Raw genomic sequence first — 27502 nt, 5'->3', positions numbered from 1 at the left:
ACAGTTGGCAACCCTATTGATAACATCTTGACACAGTCATCATGGAGCAGTGACCATTTCTGCCATATATAGGAGGGAGAGAGAGAGAGAGACCTGTACTTATCCACCACCTTATTACCATATCCCTCCACAATAGATTGAGGTGCTTCATGTACATTTGTTCTGTATGAAGAGATGGCAACTCTTCTGTGCCAGCTTTTTCTGTGCTGGGTAGCTCTTGAAGTAGTCCAATGAGATCCTTAACTTCCATCTGAACGGCTGGAATGGACAGATGGAGTTTCAGTGGCAGCCATGGCACAGTTGGTAGCACATTTGGGTTCGAGTCCCACTCCATGGCTTGAGCACAAAAGTCTATGCTTACGCTCCAGTGCTGCACTCTCAGTGGGGCCGTGATTTAATATCTTATCCATCTGCCTGCTCAGGTGGATGTAAAGGATCTCACTGTATTATTTTGAAGGAGAGCAAGGGAGTCATGCCTGATGTTTGGGCCAAAATTTACCCTTTAATCAACATCATAAAAACAGGTTATCTGGTTATTCTCATATTTCTGTTTGTGGGAGATTGCTGTACACAAATTAGCTGCTGCATTTCCCACATTACAACTGTGACTGCACCCCAAAAATATTTCATTGGCTGTAAAGTGCTTTGAGATGTCCAGTTGTTGTGAAAAGTGCTATATAAATGCAAGTATTTTTTTTCTCATCTGGCAAGCCAGTAGTCCTTCAGTACCACACTGTGTAAGAGTGCAAGCAAGTAAGCAAGTTTGTGCAATGAAAATGGAATGAAGTTGCCAATGGAATGCCCTGGAACGATCATGAATCAGATAAGAGCGCTGTATTTCTGTCTAATTGGAGTGAGTGAAAGTCTCGTTATCAGATCCCCAGAAGTATTCCAGGCAGTGGGAGTTATTTCATCAATTATCAGGATATGCTTCTCGTTAAAAATATTGGTGGCACACTTTACTAAGAATAACTTTGATGGTCACACCTTGTTCCTGTATGGTCAGAGGGAAAATTCAAAGCTTTTGTTATTCTACGTCTTTCAAAGGAGAGCTGTTATTGACTGATGGTTTTGTTAAACTGGTATTCAACACTTGCAATGAACAGCAGTAGCATAGTCCTAATTGTCCCTTAAATTTTTCTTGGGTAGCACCTTCATGGACTCTTTGATGGTCACCCCAATAGCCCAGTTGGTATGTTTACTGTCTGTTATGGAGCCAGTTTCTAAGATCCCCAGTGTGTCTTAATGATTGGTGCTTATCACTCCTCAGTAACAACCACTTCCTCTGCTCATCACATTTCTCCTTGTCGGCCATATTCATACCTGTGTTTTGAAACTGGAGGCGATGGGGTTGCTGAACCTGCTGTTTCCTTCCTGTGTTGCTTATTCACAATGTCAGGGCCATTTAGATCTGGCTTCTCTTCCTGTACCTTCATCGTTACCTCTGGAGTCTTTGCAAGGAACACTCCTTGGCCACAACCCTCCTGTCCCATACCTATTTCTTATTTACATCCTGCCCCTTCGTGACATCATATGAAAACACATTGCCAGGTTCCATGTTTATGTGGATGGCATCCAGCTCTACCTCACTATCAGTTCTCTCAACCCCTCCACTGCCCCTGATTTGTCACATTGCTTGTCTGACATCCAGAACTAAATGAGCAGAAATCTCCTGCAATTAACTATTGGCAGTCTGAAGCTATTGTCTTTGGTCCCTGCTATAAACTCTATTAACCAGCTCCCAGTCCTGTCCCTCTCCCTGGCTACTGTCTGAGGCTGAACCAAGCCATTCACAACCTTGGTGTCCAATTGATACTGAGTTAAGCTTACAACTCCATATCCACTCCATCACTAAGATTGCCTATTTCCACCTCCATGATATTGTGCATCCCTGCCACTGCCTCAGCTTCATCTATCCCTTTTTTACCTCTAGACTCTACTATTCAAATATTCTCCTGGCTGGCCTCCCACCTTGCAACCTGTGTAAGCTTTAGCTCATCCTAAACTGCCCTGTCCCTATCCTAACTCTCACCATCACCATCCATCACTCCTGTACTTTCTGACCTACAATGTCCAGCAACACCTAAAATTATTAATCTTGTTTTCAATTCCCTTCGGGGTCTTGTCCAATCCCTACACCTGAAACCTCCGCCAGCCCTACAACCCCCTAGACATCTGTATCCACCCACCCACCAACCAATTTTGGTCTCTTCCTCATCCCCAATTGTCATGTCTCCAACATCAGCAGCTGTGCCTTCAGCTGCCAAGGCCATACTCTCCAGAATTCCCTCTTTAAACCTGTCCATCTGTCTACCTCACCCTCCTTCTTTAAGACACTCCTTAAAACTTGCTTCTTTGACTAAATTTTTGACCACTTGTCCTGATATCTTGTGTGGCTTGGTTTAAAATGTGGTTTGCTGATGATCTTGATTGGTGTAGTATATAGACCACCAATGAGTGGAAGGGATGCGGAGAAACAAATTTGCAAAGAAATTATGGAGAGGTGGAAGAGTTATGGAGTAATCATAATGGGGGACTTCAATTATCCAAATATAGACTGGGATAGGAATAGTACAAAGGCACAAGAGGGACGAGAGTTCCTGGAATGCGTTCAAGATAATTCTCTGCGGCAGTGTTTCCAGTTCAATGAGAGGACATGCACTGTTGGGCCTGCTTCTGGGGAATGAATTGGCCCAAGTGGATCAAATATGAGTGGGAGAGCCTCTAGGGGACAGTGACCATTGTATCATAAAGTTTAGGTTAATCATCGAAAAGAACAGGGAACATCCAGAGCATGGATAATTAATTGGGGGAGAGCCAACTTCGATGGGATGAGAATGCATCTGAGTCGAGTGAGTCGGGATCAAATGTAGGCAGAAAATAAGGTGGCTGAACAATGGGCCACCTTCGAAGAAAATGTATTGCAGGCCCATGTCAAGGTTGAAGGGGAAAGGTAGGACAAATAAATCCAGAGCGGCTTGGATGACGATAGAGATAGAGGTAAAGGTGAAATGGAAGAAGTGTGCGTATGACAGACGTTAGGCAGAAAATACAATGGAGAATCAGGCTGAATATAGAAGGACCAGAGGGGAGTGAAGAAACTAATAAGAAAAACAAGATGAGAGCATGAAAAGAGGCTGACAGCGAACACAAATGGGAATCTCAAGGTCTTCTATAAGCACGTAAATAATAAAAGGATGGTAAAAGAAAGAGTAGGGCTGATTAGGGACAAAAAAGGGGACTTGCATGTGGAGGCTGGAGAATAGCAGAGGTGTCGAATGAATACTTTACAAAGGAGAGGATCTTACCCAGACCGAGGTGAAAGAGGAGGTAATTGGCACAATAGAAGAACTCACAATGGAGAGAAAGGAAGTGTTGGAAAGGCTATCTTTACTTAAAATAGATAAGGTACAAGGACCGGATGAGATGCATCCAAGGGTGCTGAGGGAGGTGAGAGTGGTAATTGTAGAGGCACTAGTGATAATCTCCCAGTCTTCCTTAGACACAGGGGAGGTGCCAGAGAATGTGAATGTTACATCTTTGTTTAAAGAGGGGTACAAGGATAAAATTGGTACCTACAAACCAGCCAGTTTGACCTGTGGTAGGGAATCTTCTGGAAACTATAGTATGCGACAAAATCAATAGTCACTTAGACAAATGCAGGATAATTAAGGAAAACCAGAATGGATTCATTAAGGAAAAATTTTGTTTAATTAACTTGCTGGAGTTTTTTTGAGGTGATAATAGAGAAGGTTGGAAACACTATTGATGTGGTGTATATGGATCTTCAAAAGGCATTTGATACAGTGCCACACAACAGACTTGTGAGCAAAATTCTAGGTCATGGAATGAAAGGAAAGTAGGCACTTGGATAAGAAATTGGCTGAGTGACAGGAAACAGAGAGTAGTGATAAATGGTTGTTTTTCAGTTTGGAGAAGGTTTGTAGTGGAGTTCCCCAGGGGTCAATGTTGGGACCCTTGCTCTTCCCGATATATATTAATGACCTAGGTTGTGGTGTGCAGGGCAGGATTTCAAAATTTGCAGATGATAAGACGATTGGAAATGTTGTCAACTGTGATGGGGATAGTTTTGAATTTCAAAAGGACAAAGACATGTTGGTGGATTGGGCCGACAAGTAGCAGACGACGTTCAATGCAGAGAAGTGTGAGCTGATTCATTTTGGCAGGAAAAATATGGCGAGACAGTATAAAATAAGGGGAGAGCCTCTAAAGGAGGTGCAGGGACAGAGAGTCCTTGGTGTATATGTACATAGGGCATTGAAGATGGCAGGGCATGTTGAGAGAGCAGTTAATAAAGCATATAGTATCTTAGGCTTTATTAATAGGGGCATTGAGTACAAGAGTAAGGAGGTCATGTTGACACTAGTTAGGCCTCATCTGGAGTACTACACCCAGTTCTGGGCACCATACTTGAGGAAAGATGTGAAGGCATTGGAGAGAGTACAGAGGAGATTCATAAGAATGATTCCAGGGATAAAGAGCTGTAGCTATGAGGATAGATTAGAGAGGTTGGGACTCTTTTCCTTGGAGAAAAGAAGGCTGAGAGGAGACTTGATAGAACTATTCAAGATTCTGAGGGGTATGGGCAAGGTAAATAATGAAGAACTGTTGTACACTCAAAAGATCAGCAAGAACTAGAGGGCACAGATTCAGATAATTGGCAAAAGAAGTAAATGTGACATGAGGAAAATATTTTTCACTCAGAGGGTGGTTGGAGCCTGGAACAAACTTCCTGAAAGGTTGGTGGAGGCAGGTTCAATCCAGGTATCCAAAAGGGAATTGGATTGCTACCCGAATAGAGGGAATATGCAAGGCCACAGGGATAAGACAGGGGAGTGAGTGGAACTAGGTGGAATGCTCTTTCAGAGAGCCAGTGCAGACTTGATGGGCCAAATGGCCTCCTTCTGCACTGTAAAGATACTGTGATGTCACACAAGCACAGGCAACATGTGAATGGTGGCGATTGAACTGGAGCCATCAGCTCATTGGTACCTATACTGCTTTCCACTGACCCCTGTTGGAGTGTGTATATGGGTAGCCATTGAACAGGAGGGTTGTAGACTGTGATTCCTTCTGCAGTGGAGTTGCCTGCTGACATTCCACATCACAGCACCAGCATGACGGTTGAACAGTAAGGTGATGTGGGAAACTGGACTAGTGGGCTGTGAGGAGAGGAGAAACTCAACCTGATGCTGTAACTTTGATATTACTATATCTTTTTAAAATTCCAGACTACCTATTTTGCAACAATATAATGCAGAGCTTGAACAGTTTGGTCGAAGGAAATGATTTGTTATAATGGGAGTGATCCCTTTGACGTGTGTTTACCTAAGACATTGTCTATTTTAACAGTGAAAGTGCACAGCACCACATTTAACTAAATTTATCTTGTAGAGCTCCATAAGTTGTTTCATTAGGAAATTTTATTCCTATTTCTTTACTTTTCTGCAATCCTTGAGTTCTGTTAGAGTACAGGTTCATTGGCATCTATTGCTTGTTAGGTAAACGTCAGTGAGCACAGGTCAGTGTGTGTCCCTTGCCACATGTGACAGCCATGGCTCCGTTGGTAGTACTCTTACCTTCAAGTCAAAAGGTTGTGGGCTTAAGCCTTGCTTCAGAGACTTCAACCTAAAATCAAGGTTGACACACCAAGGGAATGCCGCACAGTTGGAGGTGTCGTCTTTCAGATGAGACATTAAACTGAGACTTCGTCTGCTCTCCCAACTGGATGAAAAAGATCCCATGGTACTATTTCTGGCTCTTCCCTGGTCCATGCCGGACTGATATTCTCCTGCTTAGAGCTCTGCTCTACTGGGTATGGGTCCATAGGGCATGTGGAGGCCCATCACTGTCTGATACTGTTATTCTACAGTTGGGTTTATGGGATTTCCTCTGATACACTTACCCACTTTTTACTTATAAAACCAAGGCGATATCAAGCATTGAGGGGAATTGAAGCCTGGCCTGACCTTGCCATCAGCTGCATGTACCAGTGGTCAGGAACCGACATGATGTCTGACTTCTCCTTCGCTTATCTAGGGGTACCCAGTTACTTCCAAGGGCAACTCAGTGGAACCAGCCAACTGAACACTGACCAGGGCCTGAACTGATCCGTACGGTTCAGTACGTACAAATTGGTTCAGAAAGACATCTCGGGAGGAGCCCGGAGATCCAGGTTGAATTGCCGTCAGAAGAGATTCCTGACTTCAGCGCCTGAACCTGTTTTGTCAGCCTTTCCCCCCTCCCCTGAGACTGGTTTTTATTAAAACTTTCTTGTTTTCCTATTTCAGGAACCTACCTGCTGATAGGATCAAAGGAATTCTAAAACTGTCTGCACCATACCTGAAGAGAGCTGGTTTTGTAACTGTTTATGTAAGTATGAGGAAAAGCTGCAAATTAAATTAATCAAATCTTCGATCTCCTCCTGACCTTGAGGATAGTTTTTGGTATTTTTATTAATACCTAAGCAATAGCAGTTTAAACTGGAAGGGGAATTAATGAACGGATTTTCCCCAGGAGAAATTTGGTTTGGTTCTGATGTTCATGCATGATAGGAATTTTCATTATAAATAGGGTGAATCGGCTCCTTGCTATCTGTACTACCTGCCCCTAACTGACCTGCTCCTGCAGGCTTAAGTCTCTCTTAACCAGGGTCTCTCAACCCTTACATCATCCGAGTGAATGTGCATTGCATCTTTTATATGACACAGGATCAGGAGTAGGCCATTCAGCCCCTCAAGCTTATTTCTACCCCTCAATTTCAATCATGGCTGTTGTGTATCTGAATTCCATTTACCCCACTATCGTTCCATATCCCTTGATGCACTTAATGAATAAAAATATATTGATCTCAGTAATGAACGTGGAGTGCCCATTGTAGAACTTATGCAGGTTGCTTCTCAATGCTCTCCAAATAACACAGCACTGCCTTCTTACTCCTCTCTGCTTTAATAGGGAAAGCCATTAAAATCTCAAGCAATTCCTTATGGTATCTTTCAACGTCCATAAAGTAACAGCACATTTAAACAGAAATAAATCTTCCTTTTCCTATTTAGAAGTAAATTACTTGTCAAAGGTACTTTCTGATGCTTGTGCCCATTCCATCTCCCTAAGGATCTCACTGTGCTGTATTATATCAGGCCCCTGTCACCTCTACATCATAGCATAGATGAAACTTGCTCTCTTCAAAGTAATAAATGTGCACATGGATCTGGAGTGCCACTGTAGCTCTGCTACTCTTCATTCCTGGTCGTTTTTCACTCCCGTCTGACGTCCACCAAAGTTGGCTCTCTTACTGTTCGAATTTCTTCCCTCATTTTGCTTCTTGCCTACTGCTATGTGGCAGGAAGATGGGAGAAGATGTTAGCTGCACTGTTCAGTTCCTTGCCTTGTGACAACTCTTGCTACCTCAGCTCACAAAGGGCCAGTGAGCTGTTTAATCATGAGGACCTCTGTTCCAGGCCTCTTCCCTGCCCTGTTTCTAGTTAGTGGCCTTTGAGTAGTGATTAAAGATGGTGCCTTGCTGATTTTTCAGCCCTTACCCTTCCTGATCTAAGCCCACTATGGCCTCTAACTCAGCACAGACCATGCATGGAACCTGGCTGAGTGATTCACTGTCTTGACCAAATCAGCCATCTGGGGGGATTGAAAGGAAGAACACTCGTTCCAAGAATAACTGTTTTCCTTCCCCTCTTTTTTTTCCTTAATTCCCAATAAGTGGAATACTCCTTCACCATGAAACCCAATGCCAAATAGTGGAACCAGTGGACAGAAATTGTAATGATTTATTGCAGTCTAACTATTGTGAAACTGGAAAAATTGGAACAGAGTACATTCTTGTGGCCGTAAATAATAGTTATATCTATAGGGAAAGTGTGGAGCAGTGAGATTAGTTGGAGACTCATTTCGTTAATGTGCCACAAGATCATTAGAAATAGGAGGCAGGAGTAGGCCATTCGGCCCCTCGAGCCTGCTCCGCCATTCAATAAGATCACGGCTGATGATTGTGGCCTTAACACTACTTTCCTGCCTGTCCCTCATAACCCTCGACTCCCTTGTAGATCAAAAATCTGTCTAACTCAGCTTGAATAGTCAGTGACCCAGCCTCCACTGAATTCCAACCCTCAGAAAAATTTCCTCCAGCTCTCAATCTTAAATGGGAGACTGCTTATTTTCAAACAGTGTCCCCTAGTTCTAAGTTTCCCCATGAGGAAAAACATCCTTTCAGCATATACCCTATCACGCTCCCTCAGGATCTTATATGTTTCAATAAGATCACCCCTCATTCTTCTAAACTCCAGTCAGTATAGGCCCAACCTGCTTAACCTTTCCTCAAAAGGCAACTGCTTCAATCCCAGGAATCAGCCTCGTGAACCTCCTCTGAGCTGCTTGCAATGCAAGTATATCTGTCCTTAAATTAGGAGACCACAACTGTACACAATACTCTAGGTGGGGTCTCATCAACGCTCTGTTGTAGCAAGAATTCACTACTTTTATACTCCATTCCCCATGCAGTAAAGACAAATATTCCATTTGCCTTCCTAATTACTTGCTGTACCTGCATGTTAATTTGTTGGTGATGTACAAGGACACCCAGAACCCTCTGTACCAAAGAATTATGCAGCCTCTCCATTTAAATAATATTCTGCTTTTTTATTCTTTCTGCTGAAGTGGACAGTCTCACATTTTCTTCCATTCTGCTCCATCTGCCAAAGTTTTGCCCACTAACCTAGCCTACCGATATCCCTTTACCGACTCTCCTTATCCTCCTCACAACTTGCTTTCCTACCTATCTTTCTATTGTCAGCAAATCTGGCTACAAAACAGTCAGGTCCTTCATCCGAGCCATTAATATAGCTCATAAATGGCTGAGGCCCCAGCACTGATCCCTGCGGCACGAGTTACAGTTTGCCAAGTTGAAAATGACCCATTTATCCTGACTCTGTTTCCTGTTTGTTAGTCAATCCCCTATCCAGGCTAACATCACTGCCAACACATGAACTGTCAACTTGTATAGTAACCTCTTATGTGGCAACTGACCAACCCCTTTTGAGGTGCCTCTTTTGAAGCTTCCTGAAACTGTTTTTCTTCTTGCAATAAATATGCTATGTACATGCAGATTGTTGTTGTTTTTGAAGAGGAAGGTCGAAACAGACTTGGAACAAGTTGAGAAGGTTCTAGATTAGTAGTGGTCTTTTTTCTTGCCCATCGTTGCCTGTTTTTCCTCCCTCCCCTTTGTGAAACTGTGCTGGTTTAGAGTGACCTTTACATAAACTGTTAAAGCTGGCACTATCAAAGGGAATTGTCAAGTTGGAATGTCAGACAAGGCTAGAATTGAGCAAGAAGTGGAAAATTTTTGTTTTGAGCGAGTGTTTATGCAGGATGAGATTAGTGTCATCAAGGAGCCCTAGCAAACCTGGAGTCAATGGGAATCAGGGGGAAAACTCTCCACTGATTGGAGTCATACCTAGCACAAAGGAAGATGATTGTGGTTATTGGAGGTCAATCATTTCAGCCCCAGGATATCATTGCAGGAGTTCCTTAGCCCAACCACGTTCAACTTCTCCATCAATGCCCTTCCCTCCAGCATAAGGTCAGAAGTGGGGATCTTCACTGATGATTGCACAATGTTCAGCATCATACACAATTCCTCAGATACTGAAGCAGCCAGTGTCTATATGCAATAAGACCTGAACAATGTTCAATATTTGGGCTAAGTAGCAATTAATGTGGCACTTCTACGATGCCAATAACCAGCTCCAGAAAGATAGAATCTAACCATCTCCCCATGACATTCAATGGCATTACCATCTCCGAATTTCCCATTATCAGCATCCTGGGGGTTACAATTGACCAGAAACTGAAATGGACAAGCCATATAAATACTGTGGCTACAAGAGCAGGTCAGAAGCTAGGAATTCTGCAGAAGGTAACTCACCTCCTGAATTTCCAAAGCCTGTCCACCATCTGGCACAAGTCAGAAATACTTTCCACTTGCCTGGATGGGTGCAGCTCCAACAACACTCAAGAAGCTCAACACTATCCAGGACAAAGCAGCCCACTTGATTGGCACTCCATCTACCACCTTAAACATTCACTCACTCCACCACAAACACAGTGGCAGCAGTGTGTACCATCTAGAAGATGCATTGCAGCAACTTATCAAGGCTTCTTTGACAGCACCTTCCAAAGCTGTGACCTCTGCCACAAAGAACAAGGGCAGCAGATACATGGGAACACCACCACCTGGAAGTTCCCCTCCGAGCCACTCACCATCCTGACTTGGAAATATATCTCCGTTCCTTCACTGTTGCTGGATCAAAATCCTGGAACTCCATCCCTAACAGCAAGGTGGGTGTACCTACACCACAGGGACTGCAGCAGTTCAAGAAGGCAGCACCCTGTCAAGGGCAATTAGGGATGGGCAATAAATGCTGGCCGAGCCAGCGACACCCACATCTCGTGAACAAATAAATAAAATAAATAAAAACAGATTAGGATTAGGGTTACTTATTTTGTCTGTATTTATTCTTGAGATGAGTCTAATTGTTTCAGGTGAATGATCTTAATTACTATGCAATTCCTGTATACTAATCCCTTGGACTCTGTCACTTTAAAAACTGGGTCCCTTTTATAGTTACACTGAGGCTAGGTTGGGAAACGAGAGAATGTCTGGTGGGAGTCCTTTCAGTGGCAAACCAGCACATGTTGGGGCTAGTTGAGAAATTGGTTCCTATCAGTATCAGCCTTTGGACTTTATTACACTCTTTACCATTGCCACAGCTTTGCAGCAAACCAAGTTTTTCTGAGCCTAAGCTTGTGTCTTGTACTCTGTCCAAACGGGTTGTGGAACTCTGAATCCTGGGGCAATCAGTGGAGAATACATGTAATGCTTCCCATGAAAAATGGCATGCTGTTAAGCAATTGTGTAAAGGCTAAATTATTGTCTATATTTATATACAAACAAAATTACACAAACAGTGGGAAGTAGGCAAATATGCTGTGTAAATCAGGAATCAAACTTGCTACGGAACAAGTTGAAGCAAACGACTTAAGGCACATCTTATATGTTGCAGCTTCTCACAGCCTAGACAACTGAGTGCTCACTTAAAACTGGGTTCATTAAATTCAGGTTATTCTCAATAGAACAAAAGTAGTGTGCGTTCTATACAGGCTGACCTTACCAGACATTGAAGTCTACGATGGTAGAGATGGAAGGTTATTCTTATAGATCTCTAATCTGCATCATTCTTTATAGAGGTGCAGTGAGCACCAAACTCAGCACCAAGAGTGAGTGCGCTCCTGAATTATAAGGATGTATTTCTTTTGCAATTTCAGACGTTCCAGGTGATGAGTTTGCTCCCAGTTTTCACAGTGTTGAGTGTAAGATGACAGTGGCCCTTTACCTCAAGACAATACACTGTCCTGAGCCACAGTTTATGATGGATCGCCTTTTCTATGCTATGCCTCAAAGGGTGGGGAACCTTCATCTAACAGTTAATTTGCAGTTACTCAGGCACCACAGAAATTCCACTTTTGTATATGCCAACACTTGACCAGAAAGTTCAACTGCCAACTTGAACCAACTGCCCATTCCTGGCTGAGTTCCATTAGTGGAGGGTTTGCAATCTCTATTCACTAGCCTTATGTACGCCAAACAAGAAAATCCATACCATCATTCCCAGTTAGTGGGGATAGAGTTGGGAGACTGGTGTTTTTCAGAGAAGGGTCAGAAATCTAATGGGAGTTAATTTCTGGTAAATTGCACTTGAGTCTATATTTGAATTGCCATTATTGATGTGTGTCTGGGGTCATGTGGGAAACTAGACTCATTTGGCAATTAAAGCATCAGGCCAGGAGGCCATTGAAGGCCAGGGCCCAGGTTTATCCAACAAATTCCATTTCCTTCCAGGCTGGCCTCTGTTATTAAGGCTAATTTTAACTTCATGATATCATATAGGTTGAAGCTGAAATAGTTCTTCTAACCCCTTCCACCAGTTTTCTCCCCTCCACCTTCTTTCTTGAAGATGCTGACTCCCTACTCAGATGCTACTATCCTTTGGTACTTCCCTGGGTGACTTAGCCATTAGGCAGAACAACCCAATTCTATCCCGGCCCAGCGTCCACATGTGCAGACTTCCACCAGAAAGTCAGCTGTAAACAAAGACAATGTTCTCCTTCCTGACCCAGGATACTGAGGCCATTCATAATTCCTCTAACTGCTGTCAGTTAAGACTTGCTATCCTGACATAGGCCCTAGGTTAAATCTGTGACCATCCGTTCCTCTTATGTAACAAAATCTCCCAGTGGCCTGTGAATAATTATGTAGACAACAGGTACACCCGGAAGCTTTGTTCTTCGGCCTGAAGATGGACCTAGGTTTTCAGCTCAGTGAATTTACTTTCATCACAGTCTGCCAGTCAACCTCAAAATTAATTAAGTTTGAGAAAACATGAAGGACTTAAATTTTCATCAGAATTTTAAACCACCAGGCCTTTAGTCAGAGCGCTGAGAAATGTTGAAGACCACAATGAAAGAAAGACTTGTACTTCCATCATACCCTTCTGAACACTCAGGACTACTTTAAGGCGAATGAAGTACTCTTTGAAGTGGAAAAATGGCAGCCAATTTGTACACAGCAAGGCTCCACAATCAATGTAAAAATGACTGGACAATCTATTTGGTTGAGGGATAAATGTTGGCCAAGACACCCTGTTCTTCTTGGAAGATTAGCATGGGATCTTTAATGTCCAGCTGAGGGGCAGCTGAAAGACAACACCTCAAACGCTGCAGCATGGAAAGCTCAGCCTAGATTTTGTGCTCAGTCTCTTGAGCTCGTAGTCTTCCGATTCAGAAGCGAGACTGCGAAAACTGAGCTGCGACTAGAGGCTTAGGGTATGGAGGGTGGAATAACCAAGAGCAAGGACAAAGTGAGGAGAAAGCTCTGTGCCTCCAATTCTGCAAGCTGTAAATTTTCATGTGTCCTGGGGGGCCACATTGAGGGTGCGCGAGGTCCTCTGAATGGGTTACAAATGAACTTTAATGAGATACAGCTTTTGATTCCCTGTGTCCCCTCTGCTTCTCACTTGGTGCACAGCTTATCTAATCAAAATGGACATCTCTTAGCTCCCATGCTGTTCAGTAACAAACTTCCATGCTGAAACCTGAGGCTGATGGGATTTATTCTTCATTTATTCTCATTAGATTTTGCTGCACTTTTTAGCTTCACAGAATGTTTACAGCACAGAAGGAAGCCATTTGGCCTATAGTATCTGCACTGGCTCTAAGAGCAATTTATCTAATTATATAACTTTAATTATATATTTTTATCTTCCCACCCCTTCCTTCACTTACAGGGAAACAGAATAAAATCATTGAAACTCTAAAAAAATCTTCTTGGCTGAACAATTGATATTTTTAAATCCTGTTCTACTGCAATTACTTTTTTAAAAAATGACAAGGGGATTGCTGTATCCTATGTTAACTCTGCTCTGAATAACAGGCCACTGTTAAAGTAGCTTGCATAACAACAATTAATCAGAGCCATGACATCAAGAGGTTGAGTAGATAAGAGAGCAATTCCACCGAATGGAGGGACTGTGGAATGTGAAGTGACAGGAACCAGTCACGCAGACAGCTCATGGCAAGATTACATTCCCTACTCACCTGCTGTCACCTGGCAGCGTCAGTACCCCAGCTGTGGCTCCACTGGCACCCTGGCCTTGGTCCACTTCCTCTGTGATCATGAAGCCCTTAAACGTTTAATAGGCGGATATCCATTTACCAAATCATTCTGTGAATCACAACTGTTTTATTGTTAAACTATAGTTCAGTACAAATACCAGTTTCCGTTGAGATAAAAACAAAAAACTGCGGATGCTGGAAATCCAAAACAAAAACAGAAATACCTGGAAAAACTCAGCAGCTCTGGCAGCATCGGCGGAGAAGAACAAAGTTGACGTTTCGAGTCCTCATGACCCTTCGACAGAACTTGAGTTCGAGTCCAAGAAAGAGTTGAAATATAAGCTGGTTTAAAGTGTGTGTGTGGGGGGGCGGAGAGATAGAGAGACAAGCCATCCGGACTGAATATTGAATTCAACAACTTTAGGTTGTGAGCTCCCTCCCCCATCCCCACCCCCTTTCTGTTTCCCCCTTCCCTTTTTTTTCCAATAAATTATAAAGATTTTCCTTTTCCCACCTATTTCCATTATAAAAAAAAATAAATAAAAAAAAACCCCACTAGAGCTATACCTTGAGTGCCCTACCATCCATTCTTAATTAGCACATTCGTTTAGATAATATCACCAACTTTAACTTTAACACCGATGTGTTCTATTGTACTATTGTCGTTGACATCTTTTGATAATCTGCTTCTATCACTGCTTGTTTGTCCCTACAACCACACCCCCCCGCCACCTCTCTGTCTCTCTATCTCTCCGCCCCCCACACACACACTTTAAACCAGCTTATATTTCAACTCTTTCTTGGACTCGAACTCAAGTTCTGTCGAAGGGTCATGAGGACTCGAAACGTCAACTCTTTTCTTCTCCGCCGATGCTGCCAGACCTGCTGAGTTTTTCCAGGTAATTCTGTTTTTGTTTCACCTTATATTTCACCCCTCTCCTAATTTTACTTAGTTCTGTTGAAGGGTCATGAGGACTCGAAACGTCAACTTTGTTCTTCTCCGCCGATGCTGCCAGACCTGCTGAGTTTTTCCAGGTATTTCTGTTTTTGTTACCAGTTTCCACTGTCCCCTCCTGGATCCTCTCCTTGTCCAGAAGCAAAACCACCTACTGGGGAAAAACCCAGCTCTTAGGTACAGGCTTCAACGGGCATCAACTGCTCTTAATTTACTCTGAAGCTTGTCCTGGTTTACTCTTAATGGGACCTGAATATCTAATATTGTCATTAAGGACCATTTCCATCGTGTTACCTTACAATGAACCAGAATGTCTGTGGGAATAACATACCCATACCAAATAACATAGACATGTTAGAGGGTTCAGCACATTTGTGTTAAATTTCTGCTGTCACTATTTTGACCTAATCATAATCTCTTGTCTGTTGTTGAGTCAAAATAGAATTAAACACTAAGCACTGATCAGGGGGAAAAAACTTGTGAGGGGTTTGTTTTGTACAAAAACGGAAGACTTAGAACATAAGAATCTAAGAAAGAGGAGTAGCAGAAGACCACCACCTAGAAAGATCATGACTGATCTCCATCAACTCTACTTTCCTCCATTATTCTCACTTGGTGCACAGCTTATCTAATCAAAATGGACATCTCTTAGCTCCCATGCTGTTCAGTAACAAACTTGCATGCTGAAACCAGTGACTGACAGGATTTATTCTTCATTTATTCTCATCAGGTTTTGCTGCATCATTCAACTTCACAGAACCACAGAAAATCCTTCAATTCCCTTTGTGTCAAAAAATCTATCAAACCTCAGACTTGAATATTCTCAACAGTTGAGCACCCACAACCTTCTGTGCTGAAGAATTTCAAAGATTCACAACCCTCTGTGAAGAAATTTCTCATCTCAGTCCTAAATGGCAGGCCCCTAATCATGGGACTAGAATCCAGATTCCAGGCTTCCCAGTCTGAGGGAAATGTCTGTCAGCATCGACCCTGTCATGCCTGCTAAGAATTTTATACGTTTCAGTGAGATCACCTTTCATTCTTAATCTAAACTCTTGAGAGCATATACCCATTCTGCTCAATACTTCCTCATTGGACAGCCCTCTCCCATCCCAGGAATCATTCTTGTATTCAGGTAGTGCTGTTCACAAATTCAGAAAGTTCCAAAGTGTTTTTTACAACCAGTGAAGTGCTTTTGAAGTCACAGTTGTAACATGTGAAACGTAGCAGCCAGTTTGCATGCAGCCAACTCCCACAAACAAGGAAGAAAAGAGTTGACGTTTCGAGTCCTCATGACCCTTCGACAAAACTTGAGTGAGTCCAAGAAAGAGGTTTCACCTCTTCCTTGGACTCACTCAAGTTCTGTCGAAGGGTCATGAGGACTCGAAATGTCAACTCTTTTCTTCTCCGCCGATGCTGCCAGACCTGCTGAGTTTTTCCAGGTACTTCTGTTTTTGTTTTGGATTTCCAGCATCCGCAGTTTTTTTGTTTTTATCCCACAAACAGGGATGTGATAATGCTCAGATAATCTGTTTTCTCACGATTATTTGAGAGATAACAGCTTGCCGCGTCACTGTGAAGAATCCTTCGTTGTTCAGAATCATGCCACACCCTCCATACTGCACTGGAGAGTCAGCCTTAACTCTTGTGCTCAAGTCCTGGAGTAGGACTCGAACCCACAACCTCCTGACTCAGATGCATGAGTGCTACCAACTGACCCGTGGCTGACAGTTACATCATTTTGTAGACCTTTGAAAATTAAGGTGTATGCTATTTATGTTGTGCTCGTTGATAGTGTGCCACCTGATGCTGGTTCTGACCATTAATTCTGTTTTTCTTTCTAGGTTCTTCTCATCCTGTTTTTCCGAGTGTGGATCATGGCAGGCTCCATGCCCAACTTCTCAGAGCAGGACAACCCGGCTTCATTCTCGCCTTACCTCCTCACTAGGTACAATGCTGTCAGAAGTCCCACCACCTTCAAGGCCCCAGCTTCTCTTAAAATTGCACTTTGAAGGTTTAAATCCTTAAGGTTCTTTTCCTTCTCTCTCCTGAGTCAGCCTCACAACTGAATCAGGGAGCCATTCAGTGCAGCAAGTTGGGCACTGTGTTTTCATTGGTGGGCTTTGGCTTAGGCTGTTGAGATGGTAGACTCTGGCTATAAAGGCTGCATAGTGAACTATTAGACCCCAACTGATGTTCCAACTGTGATCAGTTATCTCTGCACATAGTGGAAGCTGAACCTGTGGCCCCTGCCCTTTGTGATGCAACACATGGTGGATCTTCTCCCTAGGCCACTGAATAATCTCATTTTAGAAGGGGCAATGCCAGTATCAGAACTCATTCAAATTTTCTTTCCATTTAATTTGGGTGGGTGGTTTAATGGGCATGAGATATTCCCCGCCCAGTTTTACTTTTTGCGTTTCACTTCAGCGATGCTTTACAGCCAAGATGGTAAAGGCAAAAATCTACTCCAAATGTCAATTTATTATTTTTTGTACCTTTTCTCTATCTGTCCGTTTCCTCCACTCTCCATTTCCTCTTCTTAAAATGCTGATTGCTGGTGATGATTCCAACAGGCTGTAATATTTTTGTTGGGTGGCACAGATGCAATGGGCTGAATAGCCTCTTTCTGGGCCATACATTTTCTATGTTTCTATGTAATTGTCTCGTCCTTCGCCCATGCCTGAGCTGAGATGGCAAGTCCCAGCAAGTGGTTTGACTGCAGGTAGATCACATTAACATTTGTCCCCCAAACCCATCTAAACAGCCATAAGCTTCAGGGAAGGATCACTGAGTGGGGCTCAGGGGAAAGAACCTGGGCTGATCTCCCTCTTCCCCCCACTATGTAATGTTTGTATCTCGAGGAACTTCAGCTCGGAGTTGTTGAGCTGGAGTTTGAGGTGCAGACATTATGGCTGCATCCGAGAGGGGAGGAATCACCTGGACGTTCTGACCCGGGGGCAGTCATACCTCATGGTTTAGCTAGTGGTACTGTTCTGATTAGTGTTCAGGGACAGCAGATGTGACTGTGAGTTAGGCAGGTAGGGGGACTGCAAGCCCATTGCTGGAGGAGCCTTAGCCTTTGCCATTACCTACCAGTACGATGATCCCCTCTGTAGAAGTAATCATATTCACATTGAGTTTGGAGAGTGATTTAGTTAAATATGAAACCAGGGTCTTAAATCTGAACAAGCAATCACAGATATGAGGGCCATTTGATTAAGATAATTGGGAAATTAGGTTAAAAGATATGGCGGTAGATATGCAATGGCGAGCATTTTTAAAGAATTAATTCATAATTAGCAGCAAGCATGCATTTCCTTAAGGAATAAAAATCCCACAGGAAAAGTGGTCCAACAGTGGCAAACAAGAAGTTAAGGTGGAGGCTTTCAATGATGTCAGCAAAAGTAGTAAGCCTGAGGACTGGGAGGATTTTACAATTCAGCAAAGGATGATCAAAATACTGATGAAGACAGAGAAAAGAGAAAATGAGAGTAAACTATCCAGAAATAAAAACAGATTGTAAAAGTTGCTGTATGTATGTTAAAAGGAAGACATTAACAAATGTAAATGCGGGCCACCCACAGGCAGAGGAGAAATTATAATGGGAAAAAGGAAATGGTAGAGACATTAAAGAAATACTTTATATCGTCTTCAGGGCAGAAGATACCTAAAACATTTCAGAAATAGTAGGGAACCACAGGTCTAGTGCGAATGAGGAATTCAATGAAATTAGTATCAGTAAAGACTAAGTACAAGAGAAATTAGTGGAACTAAATGTCGACAGAACTCTTGGACCTGATGACCTGCATCCTGGGATTTTAAGAGGTGGCTGCAGAGATAGTGGATGCATTGGATCTTCGTTTCTAACATCCCTGAGATGAACCATCCACGTGGATTGGAAAGTAGCAAACATAACCCTGCTTTTCAAGAATGGAGGGAGTGTGTAGGCTATAAATGTTCCGATGCAAGGTCATGTAGTTGAAACATTAACTTTGTCTCTCTCTCCACAGATGTTGCCAGACCTGCTGAGTATTTCCAGCATTTTCTGTTTTTCTTTCAGATTTCCAGGAAATGCAGTATTTTGCTTTCATATTTTGTTAGTGTATTGATTAATTAGCCTGATATCAAGACAAGGGATACTGCTAGAATCTGATATAGTGAAATTTTGTGGAGTCAAATTCGGATGACACAAAATCCTGCTTGTGTTGATCAACCGTTCCCGGCAGAATAGCAAAATCCATAGAAGAATGCTCGTGATTAGCCGAAATTCCACAGTGGTTGATTTGGTTTAGCCAAACTTTTGTTTGGCGCTGGCAAGCCAGCCTCTTCTGCTGGGGTCATGTGACTGCACCGACCAATCACAGCAGAGTGGTTAGATCTCGGTGTGCTGGACAAGCCATCAGTTTACATTGAGATTTCTCTGTGAAGTGACGTGCAAAGTATGCCTGTATGGCGAAACCTGCGGGAAAGTTAAGAGTTGTCGATTAGAGAGAAGGTGATGCTGATGGAGCAAATAGAAAACCATTGCATGACGTGGAAAGAGAACATTGCCAAAGAGTGGGAGAGTCCTCCATCAAGTTTGTCAACATCTTGGAATAGTTCAACAAACAGGCATCCTGTCCAGCAAGGAAAAGGACGAGAATAGCTACCTATCCCCACATCCAAAGCAGCCTGAGCAGTGAACGTACCTATCTTGCGTTTGTAGGCAGACTGGGTTACATAGAGATGCATTCATGTGGAAAATTGAGCCTCCTTGGCTATCGCAAAGCTCTGCTTAACCAGAATTTCAAGGCGTTTCCCCTGGGATTTGACGCATTGAGAGTTTACTGTAATAAGGATAAAAGTAATGTATTCAAGTACGCTGAGAGTACAAATTTAAGTGAGAAAGAAAGTTGTGAGAAGGACACAAAGAGGCAGTAAAGGGACAAAGCCAGGTTAAGTGAGGTAGCAAGAATATGGCTGATGGAGAACAATGTGGAGAAGAGTTCAGTTATCTACTTGGGAAAGAAAAATAGAGGGGTAAAATATCTTAAATTTTGAGACATTGGGAAACGTTGGTATTGAGAGGGACCTGGGTGTCCTTGTACATGAATCACAACTTAACATGCAAGCATTTAGGAACACATGCTATGACAGCCTTTGTTACAAAGGGATTGGAGTGTAAGAGTAAAGAGTTCTTATGACAAATATACAGGGTATCTGTGAGGCCACACTTGGTGTACTGTGTGCAGTTCTGGTCTCCTTATTGAAGGAAGGATATCCTTGCCTCAGAGGCAGTGTAGTAAAGATCCACTAGATTAATTACTGAGATGAAAGGCTTCTCCAATGAAATGTGATTGAAGGGCTATATTTTCAAAAATTCTTTCATGGGATGTGGGCATCCCTGGCTAGGCCAGCATTTATTGCCCATCCCTAATTGCCCTTGGGAAGGTGGTGGTGTGCTGCCTTCTTGAACTGCTGCAGTCCCTGTGGTGTAAGTCCACTCACAGTATTGTTTTGGAAGGGAGTTGCAGAATTTTGACCCAGTGACAGTGAAGGAATGGTGATATTGTTCCTAGTCAGGATGGTGAGTGACTTGGAGGGGAACTTGCAAGTGGTGGTGTTCCCATTTGTCTGCTGCCCTTGTCCTTCTGGATTGCAGAGGTCGCAGATTTTGAAGGTTTTGTGGAAAGAGCCTTGGTGAGTTGTTGCTGTTGAAGGGTCTATGGCGCTCGAAGGTGGGTGACTTGGCTGGCTTCAGGCTGAGCTCAGTGATTCTTCTGGGTTTGCTGAAGAGGTGTTCAAAGATGTCGACCAGTGAATTATCTGTTCTTTCAAAGATAGCAACTGCTGGGTTGATCTGTTCTTAAAATCTCAATCTGCGTCACATAGAGGTTAAAAAAAACAGCACAGAGTGTTTAGAACTTACAAGTTATATGGAGAGAGAGACCCATACAGGGAATCTTGCTTCTTCAGTGTCTCATTTGTTTGTACTGGTCTGCAGAGAAAGCAGGTGCTTACACACACAAAGGATTAGCTGGTTTGTCACATGACCCTCTCTCTCTAATGCCCAGTGACCCAAATATAGTTATGGTGTAGCGTATTATAGTGTATTCCAGGTGCATGGCCGACATGATTTCTGGACAAGTTCCTTTCACAGCCAGAGTCCCATTGTCCAAGTGATTATGTCTAATGGCTTGACTCCACCCAGTTGAGTTACCAGGTGATTGTGTGGATGCTTTGCTAATGGGGATAGAAAGTGGCCTCCATTCATACTCCTTCAAGGCAATTGTTCATGATGAGGCTTTACAGCCAGATTGCCTCCCTTTCAGTGGCTTTGGAATATAAAAGGTACAGTATGCAAATGTGCAGCCATCTTTAACTGTGATTTCAAGTCATTGGAATGTGTCTTTAGTGTTATTTTAATACGATTAGTGGTTTCTTGCCAGTAAATTCATAAAATCATTTTTTATGAAGCAGGGCTATGGTGGAAGGGTCGAATGGCTTACTCCTGCTCCTATTTGTAATGCCCAAGGCCAGCTGAAGCATCTTTACCACTGCTTCGGGTGAGCTCTCGACAAAGCAATTTAACCTTGGAGCTTTCACTTCTGCAATACCCCTCACTGAGCAGTTGTGCAGCCTTGATTTATTATATAGTTGACTTCCCTCTGAGTTTAAAAGGTTGTTGATTAAATCCCAACTCCACATAATCCAGGCTGACACTCCATCCAGGACTAAGGAAGTGCTGCACTGTTGGAGGTGCCGTCTTTTGGATGACACATTAACCATCGCTTGGCATGATTTTGAAGAAGAGCAGGGAGTTCTCCCAGTGTCCTGACCAATATTTATCCCTTGAACAACATCACTAAAACAGATTACATTGTTGTTTGTGGGATCTTGCAATGCGCAAGTTGGCTGCTTCGATCCCTACATTATAACAGTGACTACACATCAAACACATTCCCTTTGCTGTGAAATGCTTTGTGATAAATGCAAGTTCTTTCTCTTTGTTTATGCTGCAGATTTCTTACATACTCCTACCTGCTGACCTTCAATGCCTGGCTACTGTTGGCACCAATGACCCTCTGCTACGACTGGCAAGTGGGGAGTATCCCGCTGGTGGAATCTTTGTGGGACGTGCGGAATGTGGCAACAGCAGTGTTTGGTCTTGGCATGGTCCTGTTGACTTGGAACTGTCTACTGTCTGTACAGGTATGTGCAAAAAGGCCCGAGGGTTCAGGTCAAGCCATTCAGAAGTTTCTTTTAATCATGGATTTCTTGCACAGTCTATTTTCACATGAGGAAAACTAAACCCATCAGTATTCTCTATTCATTTTCTTTTCATTCATGGAATGTGGGCGTTAATGGCAAAACCAGCAATTACAGTAAAATCTCAATGAGTCGAATCTCAAGGGATCCACCTCCAAATTCATGTTAAATGGTACTTCTTGAAAGCCAACATGAATGAGTCTCAATGTAATTCGATAGGCCTACAAATGCGGCCTGCGTCAAAACAGCAGACTCAAGTGACAAATGAAGAGACAGCAAAGCAGTGAGTGTGTGAAAAAGTCCTTATGCAATCTGCTCACACCTTACAATGACCTGATCTTGAAAGAGGCCAGGGATTTGCATTGAAAATGGCTGGGAGTTAACTTCGGAAAAACTCGGTAATCCTTTTCTGTTTAGTGTGCTGTTTCCAGATGTGCGAGATACAGTCAATGCAGTCAAACATGCTTTCGGTGTTTCTGTGCTGCAGTGCAAAATCCCGGAGCATCTCTGTGGCATTGGCTGGGGAAATAGGTGGGCAAAGGGGAGGGCATTCATCAGACTCTTCCGGGGTCATTGGTCTTCTCGGTTGGAGAACATACTGCATCTATGATAGCATCCTCTGTCAGTTATATTGCGCAGCGTACAGTGTCGTCCACCTCCACGTAAGTTTAAAAACAAAAAACTGCGGATGCTGGAAATCCAAAACAAAAACAGAATTACATGGGTCATGAGGACTCGAAACGTCAACTCTTTTCTTCTCTGCCGATGCTGCCAGACCTGCTGAGTTTTCCCAGGTAATTCTGTTTTTGTTCCACGTAAGTTTCCCTAGTTGTCAATGCTGGAATTTCAGCCGAGTGAAAAGTGCCTCACCACCAGGTTAGTTGTCCTCACCCTGCTCCTCCCCATTTTCGATGTTTCGTGCAGTCATAACCAGTTTGACCCCAGTGTGGTGGAACCAGTTGGCAATTGTAGCTTACATCACCATCCTTCATGCCTTTTTCATCATCAACATGGTCTCTAGTACAGTTGGATTGATCTCCTGCTTCTTATTGATGACCTGAGAGATCAGCTGCTGTCGGTATTGAGTTTTCAGCTTCCTAAACACCCCCTGGTCCATTGGCTGGAGCTTGGCTGTGGTGTTGGGAGGCAAGATCATCAGCTTGCCGCTCTTGAGGCCAGTGATGTTGGGATGTGAAGGGCAGTTGTCTGTAATGATAACAATCTTCCTTTTCTTTCATTGATCTTTCATTTGTCCATTTTCCTGATCCACCCATCAAAAAATGCTGAGGTTATCCAGGGGTTTTGTTAGTGTAACGATTGAAGGTATAACCTTTTCTATTGCCTATTAGGGGTCACATGATCCTTCTTGACGAATGAGCCCTAAGCGTGGGTAATCTGGTGGGGTGGTTGTGGGGGGCGGGGTGGGGGGGGGGGGGGTAGTTGTTGGGGGGTAGAGAGCTTTCTAGTCATGTATCTGGTTCAAGCATGTAGTTTCTAAAAGAGCTCTGTATTAAAGTTATCTGTTTCAAGTAGAAACCTGTCCGGTAAATCAAGTCATTACATTTGGCGACGAGGGTAAAATATCTCCGACGCTGAACCTCACCTTGTGAATGTGAGTACATCAGTTCTTAAGGAGATAAAAAAAAGTATACTCACCAGTCATGCTACTCTTTGGCAAAATTGACCTTTATGAAAGGTCCATGGAAGACTGGAGCCAGTATGCAGAGTGCCCTGGTTTTTATTTCATGGTGAATGCAATAATCATGGAGGAGAAGCAGAAAGATATTCATTTGAGTGTCTGTGGTAGCAAGACATATAACTTCATCTTCAGTCTGACAGCCCCGAACATGCCAAATTCTAAATCTTTTAACGAATTGGTAGACCTCGTGAAGGTACATTTTCAGCTGAAGCCGTTGGTAATAATGCAGATGTTTAATTTAAACAAACTTGAAACTCCAGACTCATGGCCTGGGAGAGTCCATCACAACCTATATAGCAAAGTTGAAGTGGTTGACTGAGCATTACATCTTTTGAGATACACTCAATGATATGTTGCAGGACCGGTTAGTTTGTGGCATTCATGATGATGCCATTCAGTGCCATTTACTTGCAGAAGTCAACCTCAATTTGAAGCGCACTGGAAATAGCGTTAGCCATGGGAAGTGATGTGAGGGACTCTCAGGCTTTACAGAATGTGCAACATGGCGCCGTTCTTCAGTTGGGATGGGAACCTACTGCCGGGGGTGGTGCAAAAACCAGAGGCACAGCAGCAGAGCGAGAGACAATCTCTGCTGCTTGAAAAACAAAAAGGCCTAGTGGAAGCATTTCAGCAGTGACTCTGTAATCTGTTACAGATTTGGGGTAACCACGTACCGGACACCTGCAGATTCAAAGAGGCAGAATACCATTACTGCCACAAGAAAGGGCACTTAAGAAATCAATGCAGGGCAAAATCGAGACTGCCCATAAAACAGAAGACCAAAATAAGTGAAGTGAATAATATATCAGAACCTGAAGCTGCCGATACCGATATCTATCCCCTGTACAATGTCAAAGCGGAAAAGCTGAACCAATAACCATTACCCTTCAAGTGAATGGGAAACCACTAGTAAAGGAGGCAGATACAGGAGACTCAGCTACAGTGGGAGAGCACACATTTAAAAACCTAAATGAAGGTACCCAGCTACTGAACCAGGAGCAAAGCATGGCTCAATTGAAGACATACACTGGAGAGTCCATACAGGTAAAGGGCATCGCCACCATACCTGTGTCCTATAGGCAATAGGCAGCCCAGCTTCTAGCGATCATAGTGACAGGTGAAGGCCCTAGTCTTCTGGATCACAACTGGTTACAAAACATTAAGTTCAACTGGTCAGAAATATCTCAAGTGAGAACTGGAGGAATTCCTGAGTTGTTAAGAGAATATGACAGGATATTTTGGAAAGAGTTAGGAGGATCGAAGCACCACCACAGAATGTAAGGATCTTTCAGGTCAGAGTTGGTTCCACTAGAAAATCATGAGAAACAAAATAACTCCTCCAGACCATGACCCCACCACTGAACATCAAGCCATTGTTTCCAGGACTGTCACTGACCTCATCTCCTCTGGGGATCTTCCTTCCACAGCTTCCAACCTGATAGTCTCCCAACCTCGGATGACCCGCTTCTACCTCCTACCCACAATCCACAAACAGGATTGTCCCAGCAGACCGATTGTGTCAGCCTGTTCCTGCCCCACGGAACTCATTTCTTGATATCTTGACTCCACTCTCTCTCCCCTTGTCCAGTCCTTTCCCACCTACATCCATGATCCCTCTGACACCCTACATCATATCAACAATTTCCAGTTCTCTGGCCCCAACCGCCTCTTCTTCACCATAGACGTTCAATCCCTCTACACCTCCATCTCCCACCGGGATGGTCTGAGGGCCCTTAGCTTCTTCCTCAAACAGAGGCCTGAACAATCCCCAACCACCACTACTCTCCTCCGTCTGGCTGAACTTGTTCTCGCACTGAACAATTCCTCCTTAAATTCTTCTCACTTCCTCCAAATAAAAGGTGTGGCTATGGGTACCTGCATGGGCCCCAGTTATGCCTGTCTCTTTATGGGGTATGTGGAACATTCCTTGTTCCAGTCCTACTCTAACCCCCTCCCACAACTCTTCCTCTGGTACATCGATGATTGCTTCGGTGCTGCTTCATGCTCTCGTCTGGACCTGAAAAAATGTATTAATTTTGCTTCCAATTTCCACCCCTCCATCATTTTCACATGGTCCATCTCTGACACTTCCCTTCCCTTCCTTGACCTCTCTGTCTCAATTTCTGGTGATACACTGTCCACCAATATCCATTACAAGTCTACCGACTCCCATAGCTACCTCGACTACAGCTCCTCACACCCCGCTTCCTTTAAGGACTCCATCCCAATCTCTCAGTTCCTTCGCCTCCGTCGCATCTGTTCTGATGATGACACTTTCAAAAACAGTTCCTCTGACATGTCTTCCTTCTTCCTTAACCAAGGTTTTTCACCCACAGTTGTTGATAGGGCCCTCAACCGTGTCTGGCCCATCTCCTGTGCATCCGCCCTCACACCTTCCTCTCCCTCCCAGAACCATGAGAGGGTCCCCCTTGTCCTCATTTATCACCCCACCAGCCTCTGCATTCAAAGGATCATCCTCTGCCATTTCCGCCAACTCCAACATGATGCCACCACCAAGCACATCTTCCCTTCACCCCCCCGGCGGCTTTCCGTAGAGATCGTTCCCTCAGTGACACCCTGGTCCACTCCTTCATCACCCCCTACACCTCAACCCCCTCTCATGGCACCTTCCCATGCAACCGCAGAAGGTGCAACACCTACCCCTTTACTTCTCCTCCCTTCACAATCCAAGGGCCCAAACATTCCTTTCAAGTGAAGCAGCATTACACTTGCACTTCCTTCAATTTAGTCTACTGCATTTGTTGTTCCTAATGCGGTTTCCTCTACATTGGAGAGACCAAATGCAGACTGGGTGACCTTTGCTGAACACCTTCAGTCTGTCCGCAAGCATGACCCAGACCTCCCTGTCGCTTGCCATTTCAACACTCCATCCTGCTGTCATGCCCACATGTCTGTCCTTGGCCTGCTGCAATGTTCCAGTGAAGCTCAACGCAAACTGGAGGTACAGCATCTCATCTTCTGACTAGGCACTTTACAGCCTTCCAGACTGAATATTGAGTTCAACAATTTTAGATTATGAACTCTCTCCTCCATCCCCACCCTTTTCCGACCCCCCCTTTCTTTGTCCAATAATTTATATAGATTTTTCTTTTCCCAACTATTTCCATTATTTTTAAATGTATTTCCATCCATTGTTTTATTGATACCTTTTAGCCTATTTCGATCCCTTCCCTTCCCCCCACCCCACCCCCACTAGGGCTATCTCCACCTAGCTTGTCCGCCTTTCTACCCTTAATTATCACATTCCTTAGATAATGTCACCACCTTCAACACCTCTTTGTCCTTTTGTCTATGACATCTTTTGGCTATCTCCACCTATCACTGGCCCTCTATCCAGCTCTACCTGTCCCACCCCCCCCTTAAACCACCTAATATTTCACCTCTTTTCTATTGTTACTTAGTTCTGTTGAAAAGTCATACGGACTTGAAACGTTAACTGTGTTCCCCTCCGCAGATGCTGCCAGACCTGCTGAGTTTTTCCAGATATTTTTATTTTTGTTTTGAATTTAGTGCCACTATCAACGAACTGAGGAAAGAATTGGCAGAGAAGACTCAGCAATGTTTAATGTTCCAGGAGGAAGCCAAGTGATACAAGAAGGACACAAAAGAGCTGAAGAATCAGCTGAATGAAACAAAAAAGGCATTAGAAGGAAACGTCATGGTACTTTCCAAGATGTGAGTGGATAATGAAACCATGGTTAGCTCAAGCACTGAACTGAACCAAGTTAAGATTTCACCAGAGAGAAATTTAGCCGACTGTGAAATCAAAATGAAGGATGAGACAAAACCCTCTGGCAAACAGAAAAAGAAAAGACAGAAATCAAATCCGAAAGACCTATCGGCTGTGTCTCCAGAACCCTCGCTGTACTGAG

General features: G+C 43.6%; 1 protein-coding gene across 4 annotated transcripts in view; it reads left to right on the top strand.

Moving 5' to 3' along the window:
• The window catches only part of tmtc1 (transmembrane O-mannosyltransferase targeting cadherins 1), a 183744-nt gene that overhangs the window by 62821 nt on the left and 93421 nt on the right, over nt 1–27502 (top strand). For all 4 annotated transcript variants that reach the window (XM_041215609.1, XM_041215606.1, XM_041215608.1 and 1 more), the window contains 3 exons: nt 6312–6393; nt 16504–16607; nt 21664–21853. In XM_041215609.1, the coding sequence (XP_041071543.1) occupies nt 6312–6393; nt 16504–16607; nt 21664–21853 (376 nt within the window). The remainder of the gene's footprint in view (nt 1–6311; nt 6394–16503; nt 16608–21663; nt 21854–27502) is intronic.

Source organism: Carcharodon carcharias, chromosome 21, assembly GCF_017639515.1.
Source record: "Carcharodon carcharias isolate sCarCar2 chromosome 21, sCarCar2.pri, whole genome shotgun sequence".
In the NCBI taxonomy this organism is placed as follows: Eukaryota; Metazoa; Chordata; class Chondrichthyes; order Lamniformes; family Lamnidae; genus Carcharodon; species Carcharodon carcharias.
Note: the sequence above shows the minus strand (reverse complement) of the source record. Positions and strands in the feature narration are given on the sequence as shown.